Source organism: Schistocerca americana, chromosome 9 (assembly GCF_021461395.2).
Source record: "Schistocerca americana isolate TAMUIC-IGC-003095 chromosome 9, iqSchAmer2.1, whole genome shotgun sequence".
Classification (NCBI taxonomy): Eukaryota; Metazoa; Arthropoda; class Insecta; order Orthoptera; family Acrididae; genus Schistocerca; species Schistocerca americana.
In genome coordinates, this window is record NC_060127.1 from 206936843 (window position 1) to 206956421 (window position 19579).

Sequence of the window (19579 nt, forward strand, 5' to 3'; positions counted from 1 at the left end):
CATTAATATATTTTGCTTCTCTATTTTATCTCATTTCAACCATTAATAACTTGTCCAATGCTGAACTCATTGGAAAATAATTTATGAAATATTTCGGGTCTATGATTCTGATTGGTCAGTAAATTAACCTGTAACCAGTTGCTCCTTTCTTCAACCGGTCTCGGACCCATTTTCTCTTTTTTGTTGTTTCTATTCCTTGCAAGCTTTTGATAATGTAATTCCAGCACACATTTTCTTTTGGCTGTTCAGCTTCTTAATGTTCCAAAATCTTGCTGTCAACTGACAATTTTTGTCAATGTTGTTGATAGTGTGAGGACACTTCAATACATTGAAGGTTTGACAGACTAGTATTGTCAAATAATGAACATGGGCAAGATGTTGGTGTAAAAGGAGGTGGCATCAATAGTGATGAGCAGGGCGCCATGTGGTATAGGAACAGGAACTATGGAGGGTTGTTGGTGCTATTTAGACAGGAGGTTAGGTTGGGGGTAACAGGGTGAAGGTGTTGGTCTGTGAGAGTAGAGATTCTCAGTGGGAGCACAGTAAATGGCCACAGTGTGGGATCCTTGGTGGTAGGACATGTGTACTTCAGGAAGCATGTAAAAGGTAAGAGTGTGGGGAGTGGTAGGGGTGAGGAGATAGGTAGACCTCGAGGAGAGGTTCTGGGATGGGCCTAAGGATTTGAGGAGAGACTTGAGATCCTGCTGGATTTCTGGAATTGGGTCGCTGTGGTAGGTTTTGTAAGTGGACAAATCCGATAGCTCGTGGAGTCCTTCTCTCAGGTAATCCTTGCGGTTCACAACCGTGGTGGAGCCTTTGTCAGCAGGTAGGATTGTAAGGCTGGGGTCAGATTTTAGGTGGTGAATTGCAGTTCTTTCTGTGGCTGTATGATTAGCTTACATTTCGAGGTATTCGGGGAATGATAGTGAGGCAAAGTTAAGAATTTCTGGAAGGTAAACTGGGCGATTTGGGCAGTGGGAATTGTTTGCGGTTGGATTCAACATTGGTCTGAGGTTGCTTCTGATTAGCAGGGTTGGTGGCCAAAAAGTGTTTTCACTGAGGGAACCAGGAGAAGGAGAGAAGGTCTTTAACAAGTCCTGCATGATTGTATTTGGGAGTGGGGCAAAAGGTGAGGCCTTTGGAAAGAATGGATACTACTGTGTGGCTAAGGCTTTTGGATGAAATGTTCTTGACTGTTTTGGGACTATTTAGATTCTGGATTCTGTGTAGTGGTGGGTGGGAGTTTTGGAGGGTGGGGTAAATGTAGTAAGTCTGAGAGACAGGATTTGTCAGCTGTGAGGGGATGTGGGGAGGTGGTTGTAGAGGCAGTCCATGGAAGGAGTAGGAAGTGAACAGGTTGGAGAATTTTTTTCGGTGGCGTTGTGGGTGTTGCTCTAGTTCCTGGAGGGCGACAGTTTCTGTGTCTGAAGTGCGATGCAGGAATTTTTGTTTGCACAGCAGGAGAACTTTATGGATGGAGAGGAGGTGCTGCAATTAGGCTTGGGCCAGATTCATGTGGTCTTGCAGGACTCTGTTGGTGAGGGTTAAGACTGGCAGAATCTGAATGGAAGGAGGTCATCGTGGAAAGAGGAGTTGCAGATGGAGATGGGTAATTTTTTGGTTAGGTCATTGGGAATGACTCCCTGAGCCCAGCAACAATGCAGGTAAAGTATGCAGGACAGGATACTGGCTAGGATTAAGGACACTTTTCTGTACTGGTACAGATGGAAAGAGCAGGGATCCATGGTGGAGCATAAAAATATGTAAATAACATAGAGATACATCCCCTGTTCTCAGAGACATATACGGGGCCACATTTGCGGCTTTGTCAGATCCCTTTTTGCTCATAGGTGAGCTGACTCTTGGAGGATTTCTTCAAGCTCGCTTTGTAAAAATACTGATGAACTGTGAGCTGTACCATCTCTGGAGCTTCCTGTGACAGTTCCCAAGGAAACTCAGAAAGAGTCATACTGTATAGTTGGTAAGAAGGTCTTGTTGTTTGAGGCCTCTTGTGTAAAGCAGTTCTTTCTACCTAGTGATTTTATGGTTCATTTCGGGCAAGATTTTGAAGACTGACTTTGAGGCAATAACTAGCTGGCTGCTGGTTTTAGGAACCATCTTCCCAGTTTTAACATTCTCATGAGCTTCCAGTTCGTCTGCAATTGCGTTTCTCCAGTGTTTCAGGTTGGGATCAGAATCTGCTTTGTTGAAAGGATTAGGAGTGTATGGGAGGTAATTAGTTTCATACCTTGGTGATCTACAGATGATTGAGCAGTCTCTTAACTGTTGTGATTGGTCTTGACTGGTTTGCTCATCTGTTAGCTGTTGCAATTGTCTATCACTTTTGGAGGGTGTCTCCCTTTCTATACTTTTGATGGCCTGAAGTGTGCTTGCTTGTCGTGATCGACTCATGCTCTTAGTCATTCTTGATCTTTAGTTACATCCTCAATTTCTTTTGTTGCTGATGTTACGCTGCTGCTCACGTCATTGAATGTGACAGCTCAAGATACAAACACTTTCCAATTTGCAGGGTCAAAAAGTTGATAATTTGATTCTTCTTGCTACCCAATGAATGTAACTTTTCAGCCGTTCGTGTTCTGTACTTCAAAATTGTTTTGGCACATGAGCAAACGTGTTTGATACAAACATGCAAATGTGTCCAATGCAGTGTTATCATCCTATTCCACAACTTGTGGAGTTCGCTTGAAATTGGGATTTGTCAGAACAGTATTTAGAACGTAAGGTACAGTGTGGTTGACAACTTCTACCCATGAAAAAATTGGATGAGTGTTGGCTTTAGACATTGGGTTGTATGAATAAAAACGAGAGCATTCTCCAGAGTTGATACTCAGAGCAAAAGAACATTCTCAAAGAACGTTCTCAGTTTCGTATGAATAAAAACTAGGAAGCATAATTTCTGACCCTGGAGTACTTTCTCTCTACCTCCCCACCTTACTGAGGAAGTTCTCAGCAAAGAGATTAAAATCCAACATCTTTGGTTCTCAGTTTGTTTCGTCTGCGTGTGTTTTGTGATAACGAAAGTTTTTCTCAAGTTATTTCTGTGCCAAAATGGAAGACTCAGAATTAGCCTTTGTCAACATTATAAAAGATTACCCCGCAATCATCAGTAAATCGCAAACTCCGGCTGCAAGAAGAGAGAAGGCGGATTGTATTAAAGAAATTACGGACGGGCAGATAATGAAGAAACTGCACAACATGAAATCCCATATCAAGGCCAAGACGGATGTTAATAAGACGGGAAACATTAAGATTTCCCTGAAAAATTGGGAGCAGACATTTTTGAAGTTTTTGAACGGAGATGAGTGCAACCCAACTATCCAGAGTTCCTGGTAAGTCCCATACTTTCCGATTTTTTTATTACGTGCTTAATGCTTTGAAACTGTGATTCAGAAAAATATGTATTTTTAACATGTGAAAATGAAACAATGTTTGGTAAATTTCGTCTAATATAGCACCACTTTTCTGTAAAAGTATCACAGTGTACTATGCATGAAATTCGACGAACCCCTCCCACATTTCTGCGTAAACCCGTTTGGTTTATTTACTAACTAGAAACTGAATGCTGACACACTACTATTACTTTTCTAAAATTTTTATTAGGAGGTTGTGCAGTAGGTGGTGGTTCTACCTCTGTCATCTCTTCACCACGGAATTCAGAGGTAGCTGACACAGACTGCACATTGTATGAACAAGAATCAATTTTGCAGCTACCACTAATTGTTGCAGCTGACCATATGGATCTCGTGGGCCCCGGAGTTGTCGTACCTGTTCAGTCGCCTGCTTCGGGGCATGAGAGAGTGCCTAAACGTCGGAGATTAAGCTTGGAAACAGATGAGACACTTAATTTGTCTACTTCAGAGCTGCGAAGGCTGGTGCTATTATACCAATTGGACATATTGAAACTAAAGCGGCAGAAATTGATGCGTGGTGAAGATAAACAATAAAACAAATTGTGTAGTGTCTTATTTACGTACCGAATTTTATTAATAAACACACTTTTTTTTTTTTTTTAAGTGAATGTTCATTTACATTCCTCATTTACCAAATTCCATATCCTCTTACAAAAATTATTCAGTACAAATTTCTTTTCAATGAAACAATAAGAGTAATGAAATCCAATTTGAAATGTTAAAAAAGTGTATGCACTTATATTGTTGTGTCTGGCCAGTATCTCCACCACATCATTGAAACAATTTCTGGTAAAGTAAAGCAAAAAGAGTAACTTGTTTGTATTTTAAATGCTGCAGGTTAGACAGTTGTGCACTTATTTACTATAGCATCTGGCAAATACCTTCACCACTAATTTTTGGTACAGTAAAGCAAAAACAGTAACTTGTTTCTATTTTGAATGCTGCAGGTTAGACAGTTGTGCACTTATTCTCTGTAGCATGTGGCAAATACCTTCACCACATCCTTGGAACAATTTTGGTAAAGTAAAATAAAAACTTGTTCCATCAATCTGCTGAAGTTACAGTACAGAAATTACATTAAGGTTCCAGCAGTTCATGTTAACCTGTTGTGTCCAAAGCTATTTACAGTAGTATCTCTGTTCCAGTTTGAATAGTTACATGTTAAACAATTTTTGTTGAAAGTAAAATCGATGATAGAGAATGAAAAAAACAACACTAAACAGCATTTACAATTTCCCATCTTCTATTTGCTCCACATACATGTACATTTGCTGCTTCCTCTTCTCCCAGTACTGGAAGATTGTTGTCGTCATCACTAGGTGCCTCAAAATCCTCATCCCCTACATGTTTTGCTACGTTGTGCAAAACAAAACAGGCTACTATCACACTGGGGATTTTTGTTTGGGCAAGCCTTATTTTATTTTGCAGACTTGGGAAACGCCTTTTCACCTGTCCAAAGCACCATTCGATTATCACCCTTTCCTTAGAGTGAAGTCTGTTGTACGCCCTCTCATCAGGTGTTTCGGGATTTGGAAATGGTGTCATTAACCACGGTGCAATGCCATATCCTTTGTCTCCTAAAATTAGGGCGTTGCACTGGTTCTCACGCAATATACGATACACATCGTATTTTCTCCATATCTTAGTGTCATGTGCAGACCCAGGCCATGAAGCATCAACACTCGTAAACATTTCACTGTTGTCACACGTCGCCTGCACGTTTATAGATGGAAAGCCCTTCCGATTAACGTATTCGTCTCTATGTGAAGAAGGTTTCATTATAGGTATGTGAGTGCAGTCTAGGGCCCCTACCGCACATGGAAACTTGTATATCGATTGCCATTTAACCTTCGTTGTTTCCAGTTCGTTAATATTTCTCGGAAATCTGATCCACAACGGTGCTTTCCTGTTGACATGTTGCAGAACATACGAAAATGTTAGTGATACTGTAGTCTGGTGTACTCCCAAATCTTCTCCTACACCTATCTGAAAGCCTGGATCCGCTAAATAGCGCAAAAATATTTTCATTTTGCATTCATTGGAAAGGACACCTCTTCTTTTGTGATTTTCCGGAGGAAAGTGATTTGCCAGCCAATTAATGTTTTGACTGTTAAATCTATACAAACTTCTACAGTTCCTTTCTTCTGTGTTCCTGCGTTCTACGTATATCTTTTTTTGCCTTTCAAGAAACATAAATTCCGCCATTTTCGCTAAAAACTCTCGGTAACACTTATTCACAACACAGCTCACTCAGCTCGAAGTATGCTACGGTGCTCACTCACAAGAACAGAGAATGTTCTCTGCTTGTGAGAAACTTCTTTGACTTTATTCATACGAAATCGGAGAATATTCTTTGCTTTGAGCAACTTCTCCTACCCTTCAACCTACACTGAGAACATACTCGGGTGAAGTATATTCTCAGACTCGCTTTATTCATGCCAACCAGAGAACTTTCTCCGAACATCAGAGTATAAAGTGTATTCTCCGTTTCATTCATATGACTCATTGCCCTTGCTCTTTGAATAGTTGTTAAATAGCCTCTTTCGAAACTGCTGTTCCGTTCTGGTGTGTATGAAGGGGTAATTACCAGCTGGATTCCGAGGTTTCTGAGAAGCTGTCTAGTTTCTCAGTTAATATGCAGTACTTGGTATGATTGTCCACACACAACATTTTGGTTCTTTGACGGAAGCTGTTCAGCACAAGAACGTTAAATTAATGCAATTTATCAGTGTCGTTGTGTTAGAGAAAATAAGTACTGTATCCAATTGTCGTATTTAAATTTAACAAAGAACTATGCACTTTGATCCCATGGCCAACATTTGTTGAAGTGACCATATATTGAATGCCCCGGTCATTAATGCCAGTACTTCATTTTATTCACTGCACTGTTTACTTTAGCACTCGGGTGAGTCAGTTTTAGCATGAAGAGCAACCTATTTATAATGTTCGCTTGCTTCACTTCTACAACAGTTTCTTTGTCATGCACAAACTTGGCATTGTTTCATAAGTAGTGATTTTCGTTAAACTACATGTTCCACGAGTTAACAAAATTATTTGATGTCACTCACTCCATTTGTGATCAACGGTTTTGTTCCCATACCAGTGATTTGGCATTATCATCACAGAATGGTACTTATTCAGCCATTTTGTATGTGACACACCACTGTCCATCAGCCATATGTCTAACTGATTGCACTGAGGCATTTCACTCAAGTGCCCTGTGATGTTTCGACAAGACATGTTTTATCCAACAAAACTTTCATGTTTCTCCAGGTCTTGCTTTCTCTTCCAGCAGTCTGGAGATAAATGTTCACTTTTTGTAGTGAAAACACTTGTCGACAGATTGTATTTTTTTCTCTGTAGAACTGTTTGTTTTATAATTTTAAATTGCCTTTTTCTTTTGCAAACCGATTGCTGTCACTGCAAACATGTCCACTTCATTATCTGTGGCCAATTGGTACGTTGTTTTAATGAGACATTCCAACCATGTTTGCAAGTTCTGTTGACCACTTGGCACGCTGTCCCATTTTGCTTAGAACACGTTGCACTTTGATGGCTATGATGCGATGATTGTCATCTTCATGGCAGTGTCTGACTTACTTTCTCGAACGTTTCGGAGTTGCAGTGCCAGGTTTCGACTTTTTAATGTGCAGTTACTAGATCATCATATATTCAAGAAAAAACTGTGTTAGGGATAACATACTTTCTTCTGATCATTGCTTGTGTGTGAATCTCAATGTGTTCCACATTGTCTCACAAATGAACAGATTTTGCAATTGATTTTCATCTGCTGATGTGGAAATCAGGAACAGAGCCTAGGCATTTCCTTTTATTCAAGCTTTCATGGCCTCATTTCCAGGTTCAACCAATGGAATTCCTGTTCTACATCATCAAAATTTCCGTTGGTGTTGAGAGTTATAGTCATCTGGAGTTCCATTACTTTTTTATTCTTCCAATCTATTTGTCATGTCATGATAAAATTTCTTCAGCCTTTGTAGATCAATTTGTATCTGAGCCTGTCATGATTGAGATAACGAAACCTGCCACAATATAGTCGTTATTTCTTGTTAACTCCATTCTCCCTGATAGCAAAACGGGACTTGCTTTCAGTACTTGAAACAGTGGCCATAAGATAGGTATTTTGCATTCCATGACTGCATCTAGTGACGACACTGAGCTGACAATATTTGCTGGTTGAATTCCACTATTTCACTGTCGCAATCTACTGATTTTAATGTGTTGTTAGTGTGAGAATACGACGTTAATGGGAAATTCAAGTCACTTAACATTTTCACTCATGATCAGTACTGCCACAGACAGAAGTAAAGTGAAGGAAAAACAGTGGTACCTATAAAGGATAGAACGCAAAATGATATAATTTTTAATTTACCACACAACCAGTTAAACAGCAATGAAACTGAAAGATAGTAGTTTACAAGACTAAAGTTCTTATTAATATGTCGAGTGGGATTGTTTTTAAATGTGTTCAGAAAATAAGAAAAACATGTTAATGTATGTAATATCAGTAACAAAAGAAATCTGTATTTTAATGAGATGTTTTAGCTTTAAGAAGCTTTTTGTTTGAAAAGTTGAATAGAATTGTAAATTTTTTCATTAGAAGTTAACTGATGATTGAGAAATGTGGGTAACATATGGATAAGTTTCTTACTGCAGAATGTTAAACATTGTCAAATAATCCCTGGTATGAGGTAATGTTCTGTTCTGACTCGTGAATAATTTGAGAACTACCAAAATGCCAAAGGGAGCTCTAAATTATAGTAGCTACTGCGGAATAGTTTAAAACCAGTGGCATGAAGGCTGGAACGAGAAAAGAAATCTGACACAACTTGAGTTGCTTATCATTGGAACATTGGCCATTTTACAGTGGTAAATCACAAATTGTATGCTCTGAAGAGACGTATTATTTCTTTTTAAAATATGTGGCTGTGTTTCCAGCTATGGCACCTGCCCCCACTCAGCTGACACGACCACAAGTGCGAAATAATGCTGCTCAACTTTCATCTCCAGCTGACGGGCACATCTTCCCAATCGCAAGTCTCAGCCCGTACCAGAACAAGTGAGTACATCAATGTCTTTTTTGCACTTAAGGTAGAGACTGATGATACCATTTACTATAATATTTGCCTAGTTGTGTTTACTCATATTGCAATTAATCTCTCAAGATGATTGAGATTTTCAGTTTACTGAGATAGTGGCACAATTGGGATCTCATTTTCTCAAAGTGTACAGAACAACATGTTTGTTGATTACATCTTGCCTCAAATCATCAGAGGCAAGGGTATAGGGTCACTATTATTTTCTGTATATGTACATGATACAAAGGACAGGGTGAGCAGCAATGTGCACTTGCTATGGTGTACAGGAAGGTGTAAAAGTGACTGTAGGATGAAACAAGATGACTCTCACAAAATATCTAGCTTGTGTGATGAATGGCAGTTGGCTTTGAATGTAGAAAAACTTAATGTGGATCAGTAGGAAAAACAAATCTGTAGTATTTCGAGACAGTGTTAGTAGTGTCCTTGACATAGATGCATCATTTAAATATCTGGGTGTAACGTTGTAAAGTGATATGAAATGTGGAGTGAGCATCTGAGGATTGTGGTGGGTAAGGCAAATAGTTGACTTTGGTGTTGTGGGAGAATTTAGGAAAGTGTGGTTCATCTGTGAAGGAGATGGCACATAAGACTCTAATGTGACCTACTCTTGAGTGTTGCTCATGTGTTTGGGATCTGTGCCAGGTCAGATTAAAGGAAGATAACAAAGAAGCCCAGGGACAGACTGCTAGATTTATTATAGGCATGTTCGAACAACACCCAAGTGTTATGGAGGTACTTCGAGAACTCAAATGGGAATTCCTGGGGGGGGGGGGGGGGGGGGGGGGGGAAGGAGACAGTCTTTCCAAGGAAGACTATTGAGAAAATTTAGAGAACTGGCATTTGAAGTTGACTGCAGAATGATCCTGCTGCTTCCAACACATAAGGACTACAAAGATGAGAGCCATATAGACAGTTTTTTTTTGTCACTATATCAGTGAGTGGAACAGGAAAAGAAATGGCTCGTAGTGGTACAGTGTACCCTCTGCCACCCACTGTATAGTGGCTTGTGGAGTATTTATATAGATTAGTGTAGCTGTTTGCTCTTGTTCCTTCATTTGTGCACCTCGAGACTTCATTTCTGTTAATCTTTTTGATAAAATTCTGACCACCTCTTGGCCTCCAATGAAGGCGGTAAGTATGCAACAGATGGGTCAAGTCTTTGGGGTCAAATTTGCCTATTTCACTTGGCTATGTGTGACATCCTATGACTATAATTCCACTGTGCACACTGCTTGACTCTGATTAGATTAGATTAATACTTGTTCCATAGATCATGATTAAGACACTTCGTAATGATGTGGAACGTGTCAGGTTAATAAAAGATGTCTGTACAAGATATTACATTACACAAAATATTGCATGACACTAATGTTTAAGTTGGTTTTTTTTCCTTAATTTATATCTAAAAATTCAGCCAGTGAGTACAAGGAGTTGTCATCTAGAAATTCTTTTAATTTATTTTTAAATGTTGGTTGGCTATCTGTCAGGCTTTTGATGCCGTTTGGTAGGTGACCAAAGACTTTTGTGGCAGCATAATTTACCTCTTTCTGTGCCAAAGTCAGATTTAACTCTGCATAGTGAAGATCATCCTTTCTCCTGGTGTTACAGCTATGCACACGGCTATTACTTTTGAACTGGGTTGGATTATTAACAACAAATTTCATAAGTGAATATATATACTGTGAGGTTACTGCGAGGATCCCTAGATCCTTAAATAGATGTCTGCGGGATGACCGTGGGTGGGCTCCAGCAATTATTCTTGATTACACGTTTTTGAGCAATGAATACTTTTCTACTCAACGATGAATTACCCCAGAATATGATGCCATACGAAAGCAGTGAATGAAAGTAGGCATGTTGTTGTTGTTGTTGTTGTGGTCTTCAGTCCTGAGACTGGTTTGATGCAGCTCTCCATGCTACTCTATCCTGTGCAAGCTTTTTCATCTCCCAGTACCTACTGCAACCTACATCCTTCTGAATCTGCTTAGTGTATTCATCTCTTGGTCTCCCCCTACGATTTTTCCCTTCAACCCTGCCCTCCAATACTAAATTGGTGATCCCTTGATGCCTCAGAACATGTCCTACCAACCAATCCCTTCTTCTGGTCAAGTTGTGCCACAAACTTCTCTTCTCCCCAATCCTATTCAATACTTCCTCATTAGTTATGTGATCTACCCATCTAATCTTCAGCATTCTTCTGTAGCACCACATTTCGAAAGCTTCTATTCTCTTCTTGTCCAAACTATTTATCGTCCATGTTTCACTTCCACACATGGCTACACTCCATACGAATACTTTCAGAAATGACTTCCTGACACTTAAATCAATACTGGATGTTAACAAATTTCTCTTCTTCAGAAACGCTTTCCTTGCCATTGCCAGCCTACATTTTATATCCTCTCTACTTCGACCATCGTCAGTTATTTTGCTCCCCAAATAGCAAAACTCCTTTACTACTTTAAGTGCCTCATTTCCTAATCTAATTCCCTCAGCATCACCCGACTTAATTAGACTACATTCCATTATCCTTGTTTTGCTTCTGTTGATGTTCATCTTATATCCTCCTTTCAAGACACTGTCCATTCCATTCAACTGCTCTTCCAAGTCCTTTGCTGTCTCTAACAGAATTACAATGTCATCGGCGAACCGCAAAGTTTTTATTTCTTCTCCATGAATTTTAATACCTACTCCGAATTTTTCTTTTGTTTCCTTTACTGCTTGCTCAATATACAGATTGAACAACATCGGGGACAGGGTACAACCCTGTCTTACTCCCTTCCCAACCACTGCTTCCCTTTCATGTCCCTCGACTCTTATAACTGCCATCTGGTTTCTGTACAAATTGTAAATACCCTTTCGCTCCCTGTATTTTACCCCTGCCACCTTTAGAATTTGAAAGAGAGTATTCCAGTCAACATTGTCAAAAGCTTTCTCTAAGTCCACAAATGCTAGAAACGTAGGTTTGCCTTTCCTTAATCTTTCTTCTAAGATACTCTTCACGCAGTATTGTATCTCCCATTTCATCTTCATCTACATCCTCTTCCATTTCCATAATATTGTCCTCAAGTACATCGCCCTTGTATAGACCCTCTATATACTCCTTCCACCTTTCTGCTTTCCCTTCTTTGCTTAGAACTGGGTTTCCATCTGAGCTCTTGATATTCATACAAGTCGTTCTCTTATCTCCAAAGGTCTCTTTAATTTTCCTGTAGGCGGTAACTATCTTACCCCTAGTGAGATAGGCCTTTACATCCTTACGTTTGTCCTCTAGCCATCCCTGCTTAGCCATTTTGCACTTCCTGTCGATCTCATTTTTGAGACGTTTGTATTCCTTTTTGCCTGTTTCACTTACTGCATTTTTATATTTTCTCCTTTCATCAATTAAATTCAATATTTCTTCTGTTACCCAAGGATTTCTACTAGCCCTCGTCTTTTTACCTACTTGATCCTCTGCTGCCTTCACTACTTCATCCCTCAAAGCTACCCATTCTTCTTCTACTGTATTTATTTCCCCCATTCCTGTCAATTGCTCCCTTATGCTCTCCCTGAATCTCTGTACAACCTCTGGTTTAGTCAGTTTATCCAGGTCCCATCTCCTTAAATTCCCACCTTTTTGCAGTTTCTTCAGTTTTAATCTACAGGTCATAACCAATAGATTGTGGTCAGAGTCCACATCTGCCCCTGGAAATGTCTTACAATTTAAAACCTGGTTCCTAAATCTCTGTCTTACCATTATATAATCTATCTGATACCTTTTAGTATCTCCAGGGTTCTTCCATGTATACAACCTTCTTTCATGATTCTTAAACCAAGTGTTAGTTATGATTATGTTGTGCTCTGTGCAAAATTCTACCAGGCGGCTTCCTCTTTCATTTCTGTCCCCCAATCCATATTCACCTACTATGTTTCCTTCTCTCCCTTTTCCTACACTCGAATTCCAGTCACCCATGACTATTAAATTTTCGTCTCCCTTCACAATCTGAATAATTTCTTTTATTTCATCATACATTTCTTCAATTTCTTCGTCATCTGCAGAGCTAGTTGGCATATAAACTTGTACTACTGTAGTAGGTGTGGGCTTCGTATCTATCTTGGCCACAATAATGCGTTCAGTATGCTGTTTGTAGTAGCTTACCCGCATTCCTATTTTCCTATTCATTATTAAACCTACTCCTGCATTACCCCTATTTGATTTTGTGTTTATAACCCTGTAGGCACCTGACCAGAAGTCTTGTTCCTCCTGCCACCGTACTTCACTAATTCCCACTATATCTAACTTCAACCTATCCATTTCCCTTTTTAAAATTGTCTAACCTACCTGCCCGATTAAGGGATCTGACATTCCACGCTCCGATCCGTAGAACGCCAGTTTTCTTTCTCCTGATAACGACATCCTCTTGAGTAGTCCCCGCCCGGAGATCCGAATGGGGGACTATTTTACCTCCGGAATATTTTACCCAAGAGGACGCCATCATCATGTAATCATACAGTAAAGCTGCATGCCCTCGGGAAAAATTATGGCTGTAGTTTCCCCTTGCTTTCAGCCGTTCGCAGTACCAGCACAGCAAGGCCGTTTTGGTTAGTGTTACAAGGCCAGATTAGTCAATCATCCAGACTGTTGCCTACTGAAAAGGCTGCTGCCCCTCTTCAGGAACCACACGTTTGTCTGGCCTCTCAACAGATACCCCTCCGTTGTGGTTGCACCTACGGTACGGCTATCTGTATCGCTGAGGCACGCAAGCCTCCCCACCAACGGCAAGGTCCATGGTTCATGGGGGGGAAGTAGGCATAATAAGCTAATTTATTGAGATTCGTATCACCAAAATTTGCGATAACCCTAATAGCATACGTAGCTGAACTCAGCCGTTTCAGCAGACCATAAATGTGTTGCTTCCAGTTTAACCTCTCATCAATGGACACACCTAAAAATTTTGAAAATTATACATTAGCTACAGACTTCTGTTCAAAGTATATTTACTACTGGAGTTGTGCCATTTACTGTACGGAACTGTATATACTGTGTTTCATCAAAATTTAAAGAGAGTCCGTTTGCTGAGAACCACTTAATAATTTTGTGAAAAACATCATTTGCAATTACATCACTTAGTTCTTGGTTTTTGGATGTTATTACTATACTTGTATCATCAGCAAAAAGAACTAACTTTGCATCTTCATCAATGTGGAATGGTAAGTCATTAATGTATATCAAGAACAGTAAAGGACCCAAGACCGAACACTGTGGGACCCCGTACTTGATAGCCCCCCAGTTTGAGGAATCAGCTGTTGTTTTAACATTACATGAACCACGTATTCCAACTTTCTGCATTCTTCCAGTTAAGTATGAATTAAACCATTTGTACACTGCCCCCCTCAAACCATAATGATGTAGCTTATCTAAAAGAATTCCATGATTTACACAATCAAAGGCTTTTGAGAGATCACAAAAAATACCAATGGGTGATGTCTGGTTATTCAGAGCATTTAATATTTATGTTTAATTGCTTCCAGAATGTCTTTTTCAACCTTGTTGTTGTTCTTGGAAATTTTTTTTATATGTTCATAGAGTTCATCCCACTTGCAATTTTACTATTCAGTTACAGAGTTTGTAGCAATTTTCATGCCTTTCTGCCACGGTCTGCTGATTTCAGCGACATCAGTATGTACTGTATGTGTGTTCCCTTCTACTTCCTTTCTCTCTCTCTCTCTCTCTCTCTCTCTCTCTCTCTCTCTCTCCTGTAAAGGTGTACTGTTTTCTTTGCTTATAGCTGTGGCCATTTATTTTAGTTTTGTAGTCGTGACTCCAACTCAAAAATTTTTTCTTATTTGTTCCCGATTTGCCACTTTTGTCTACATAGTCTTCAGACTTCAGAAATACTGATAATGAAATTTGTTTAGAATCTTTTTTCTCTTCGTTGTTGCAGGTCCCTTTCATCCTTTCTTTGGAACCATTGTGCTTCCTGTTCTTTCATTAATTTTTTTTCCGCTGTGCCTCCCATTCTTCCTCCGTTTTCTCCCTTGTTCCTCCCATTCTTCCTATCTTCTTAAGAAAAGTGCGTCCTTGTCTGTCTCCTCTTTTTGTTGATCTTACATGATTCTGAATAATAGTAATAATAATAATAATAATAATAATAATAATAATAATAATAATCATCTGAACACTGCTGAAATCTGTAATTATTGATACATATTCAATTACCCGAAAGTTCCTAAATGCAATGTAACATATACCGTACAGTTAAAAGGAAGTCACACTTGATCAAGGTCCGCGTCACTTTCCATTTTTAACCAGACATAACGTCTGAGAAAGGGAAGAAATAATAGTGGTAGTAGTAATAATAATAATCTTTCCTCTGTTTTAACATTAAAAAATCCTAAATATTATGTTTGACCTCTTGCTCCATTTTATCATCCTGGTCTTTATTTATGCTCTCCATATACTTCTTCCGCCTCAGTCATAATACATAATTTACATAGTTAAGGCTTAAAACAATCACCACTTGACTTCAGTTAGTTCAAATCTTCATGAATTGTTTCACACTCAAAAATCTTTTACTCACAGTAATTTTACTGCACCAGTGTGTGGCAAATGATGACTTTGCTTTTTGCAAACGTACATCTTATCATTTTTAATTGCTGCAATTACTTGACTCTTTGGCCCCTGACATATTGAAGACCGCTCATAGTTTTGTGAGAACTTCATTCTGGCTGTGTGATTCACTATGCTGGTTAATGTCATTCCAGGGGCATGGTTTGCTATGCTGGTTCCTTGTCAATGCTCGGTGTGTACCCTCCTGCCTATTGTGACATGTGACATCAGTTTCTTCACAATCAATTTAAATTATAATGTATAGAGTTCAATTTATTCTCATGTTCCGAACATGTTATTTCACAAAAAACTTGTTTCTAATGACTAATAATTACCACACACATCCTTTTTCGTTCCTCATATACTTAGGATTCCAGATATTTATATAATTCCAATCAAATTGCTTCACTCTGTGTACTAGCCTCTACTTGTCTCTGAAACATAATCCAGAGAACCCCCAAAACAAAGGATATTTCACTTAAGGGTCCCCCTGTGCGTTCTTACAACCAAAAAGGAGCAGGACTAGATAGTGAAATTTTCAAAAACTGGTTTCACACATATTTTGTACCCCAAGTTCAGTGATATCTAGAGGAGAAAGGATTGCCACAGAAGGCTGACGTATTGCTCGATAATGTCCCTTCACATTCCAATGAGAGGATTCTCGTATCCAGTTACGGTCTCATGGTAACAAATTTTTACCTCCTAACATGACTGTGATTATGCAACCAATAGAGCAAGGTGGAATTGCATCAGTAAAACAATGCTACCTGTCTGGTCTACTGAGAATGCTAATTGATGAAGATGATTTGGTGGCATTCTTGAAGTAGTTGATATTTCTAGATACATTACACAGGATTTGTGATCCCAAATAGGAAGCCGAACCACATACACTAGTTCAGTCATGGAGGAAAATTCTTTCAGATGTATAAGAAAGAGATTTCAGGGTTTATGTCGAAGAAATAACATCTGCACAAATAATAAATCTGGCAGCAGGTTTAAATGGTTTTGAAGGTGTCAATCAAGAAAACTTGAATGAGCGGCTGAAGATAGACTTGGGTACGCACACTTCCAGTACATAAGTTTTGCCAAAATTGTGACTGCTGCTTCGCAAGAGAATGGAAAAGACAGTGAATGTGAAACTGTAGACGAAGACAGTGACATGATTGTACTGCATTGCACTGTGTTGATGCTGTCCTGGATTATATGGGCCACAGTGGGGTTTCAGTATGATGACATTACTGCTGCAAGGAAAATTCCGAATGCCATACGAAAGAATATCAACTCCACTCAGAAGCGGACCAACATCACAGGCAATTTTAAGATGTAAACGGGCTTACAGTTCCTATACATAGAACTTGGATAAACTTACGGACAAATAATACGTGTTTGAAAGTATTCCAATTATTTGTGTATATTCTCTCCCACATTACCCCAAGTTATAGGGAGTATACTGTAAGTAATTTTTAAATTTTCGTTTCTTTAACTGAATGTCTGAAAAATTGAATGTATTTCAACACTCAAGAATTAAAAGATTATTGGTGAAGTATTCTTAAGGTCAAAGAGATTCTTTTTTTAAAAAAGATGTTTCATCATACATGTGAAAATATAGGTTTCTTTTAAACTATTTAGTAGGCTACTGTCTGAATGGTGTATAGGCTTGACAAGGATAGTTATGTCACAGCTATGTGATTTTTGTTCTTTCAGATATGGACTAATTGAAGATACACTATGCCAGTGAGAGTCACATTGTCTCTTAATCTTATTTTGAAATTTATTTCTGTTCTTGTCAGTTACAATCTTGCAATAAGACAAGTAAAGGAGGCATCGTGGAAGGCATTCTGTGAGGAAGTGGAGGGCACGGCTGCACAAGCCAGACTTAAGAAGATTCTCACTAGAGTACCAACTAATCCAGGAGGTACGTTGAGGAAGGAGGGTGGGGAATATACAGACAGCACATGAGACGCTGGAATTGCTCCTCAAAACTCACTTTCCTCAATATTCTCTGCCGGACAACACAGTCCAGTAAGTGATCCCAGAGAGACAACGGTTCTCAGGCACTCGAAGAGAGTACTGGGAATCTGCCAAGGAGTGTGGAACTTCAACAAAATTCAGTGGGCGGTGGGAACATTCCAACCGTTTAAGTCACCTGGCCCAGATGGAATTTTTCTAGCTCTCCTGCAACAGGCAGGAGGAAAGCTTATGAGAGTCCTATGCAGGCTATTCAGGGTTAGCTTCGCAGTAGAAATCATTCCCAATGCTTGGAGGAAGTGAAGGTTGTCTTCAGCCCAAGGCCAGTGAGAATTGATCATACCAAGACCAAGGATATGAGACCAATCAGTCTGTCCTCCATCATTCTCAAAACATTGGAAAAACTGGTTAATGTATATCTTGGGGAGAGGAGACTAAGTAGGGTCCCTCTACACCTGAACCAACACGCATACCAACCAGGTAAATCCCAACTCGTTGGGAAGGTGGAAAAAGCACTTCACTTCCAAGGAATAGCCCTCTGCATCTTCCTGGATATCGAGGGGGCCTTCAGTAACACGACCTTAGATTCCATGGTAAGGGCAGCAGATGTGCATGACCTGGGGACCCCTATATGGAGGTGGGCCAGGGCCATGCTTAGTGGAAGGAAGGTAGAGGCTACCATGATGAATGAAAAGATGGTAATTAAGACCACTAGAGGCTGCCCACAAGTAGGAGTTTTGTCTCCTCTATTGTGGAATCTAGTGGTGAATGAACTCATTGAGGAACTAAATACCAGACAATGCTTCTGCCAAGGATACGCAGCTGACCTTGTCATAGTAATACTTGGTAAATTCACTGACACAGTCAGGAATATGGCACAAGGAGGGTTGGACATTGTGTGAAAATGGTGCATTAAACAGGATCTGAGAGTCAATCCTAAGAAGACTGTCATGGTGCCATTTATGAAGAGAGATATTCAGCATGCAAGTTGGAATCTAAAGCTCTTCGATGAAACTCTACCTGTGAAGGGGACAGTGAAATATCTAGGGGTAACCTTGGATGAGAAGCTAACTTGGAGTATCTGCTCCAAGGCAAAAAGTACTTTAGTGAGTACTAGGAGGGCTCGTGGCAAAAACTGGGGCCTAAGCCCCAGGGGTATGCACTGGATACACACCACAGTGGTTTGACCTAGGATTTTCTATGGGGCTGTAGTGTGGTGGAAGAAGGTAGAACAGCAGGTTGTTGCTAAAGAGCTTGCTAAGGTGCAGAGGTTGGCCTGCTTACCCATAACGGGCGGAATTAGCAGCACACCAACCGCTGGAATGGAAGCCGTGCTAGATATGCCTCCACTTCACCTTTGGGTTAAGATGGAGGTAGCAGCTGGGGCACACAGACTTAAAAATGGGTCTCATTCAGGTATCCAGAATCACACACTAACATAGTGAGTGAGGTAAATATAGGTATGGCTGGGGAAATGCCTGCTGACTATATAATAACTCTCAACTGCTTTGACAAACCTTACAGCATAATAATTGGAAGAAGGGAGCAGCGGGAGAAAACAGTTAGACACCGTATGGGGGGACATTGTTTGGTTCACCGATGGGTCGAAAACAGACCAAGGCATTGGGGCAGGGTTTTACGGGGTTCAACCAAGACTGGAGAGCATCATCTCTCTAGGGAAACTGGCCTCTGTAATCCAAGCTGAAATTACTGCAATCAGGGCATGTGTGGAGGAGAATATCTGTAGGTGCTACAATGACTGACAGCCCTGATATCATTGGCAGCTCCTGCAACAAGATCTAAACTTGTTGCAGATTGCCACAGTGCTCTGGTGGAGCTAGGATGAAGCAATAGGGTAAACCTAGTGTGGGTCCCTGGCCACTCGGGGATCTGTGGCAATGAACAAGCCGATAGATTGGCTAGGATGGGGGCAACAACTCCATTTATTGGACCAGGACCTGTCCTGACAATCACCAAGGCTAAGATCAAATTAGAACTACGGAACTGGCTTAGGAAACAGCACATAGGATATTGCACCAAGGTCCATAAACAAAAACATGGTAAGGTAATGATGCCAAAGCCATGTTTTAAAAGAAGCTCTGTAATCCTAGGATTGAACAGGAAAGAGATCAAACTCATGATTGGACTGATGACCAGCCATAGGAACTTAAAAAAAAACGCCTACACACAATGGGTATAATTGAAGAGGACCCTAAATGTAGGATCTGTGATGAGGGTGAAGAAACTGCATCACATCTAATCTTCGAATGCATAGCGTTTGAGAGTAAAAGATACAGAATCATTGGGACAACTAGACCTGAAGAAATTGTCTCTAACAAAAAACTGGTAGAGGGACAACTTGCACTATTTAAGGGCACTGGTTGGCTTTACTAAATATACAGGGAGGGATACCGCACAATAAATCTAGTTTTGGTGCGGGCACTGGTGCGTCAGACCAAAGCTGTTTTAGCTCTCCA

General features: G+C 40.0%; 1 protein-coding gene across 1 annotated transcript in view; it reads left to right on the top strand.

Annotated features, from left to right (window-relative positions):
* LOC124550875 (replication protein A 70 kDa DNA-binding subunit) overlaps positions 1–19579 on the top strand; it is a 74943-nt gene that overhangs the window by 17252 nt on the left and 38112 nt on the right. The window contains exon 5 of the mRNA XM_047125626.1: positions 8388–8508. Coding sequence (XP_046981582.1) covers positions 8388–8508 — 121 coding nt within the window. The remainder of the gene's footprint in view (positions 1–8387; positions 8509–19579) is intronic.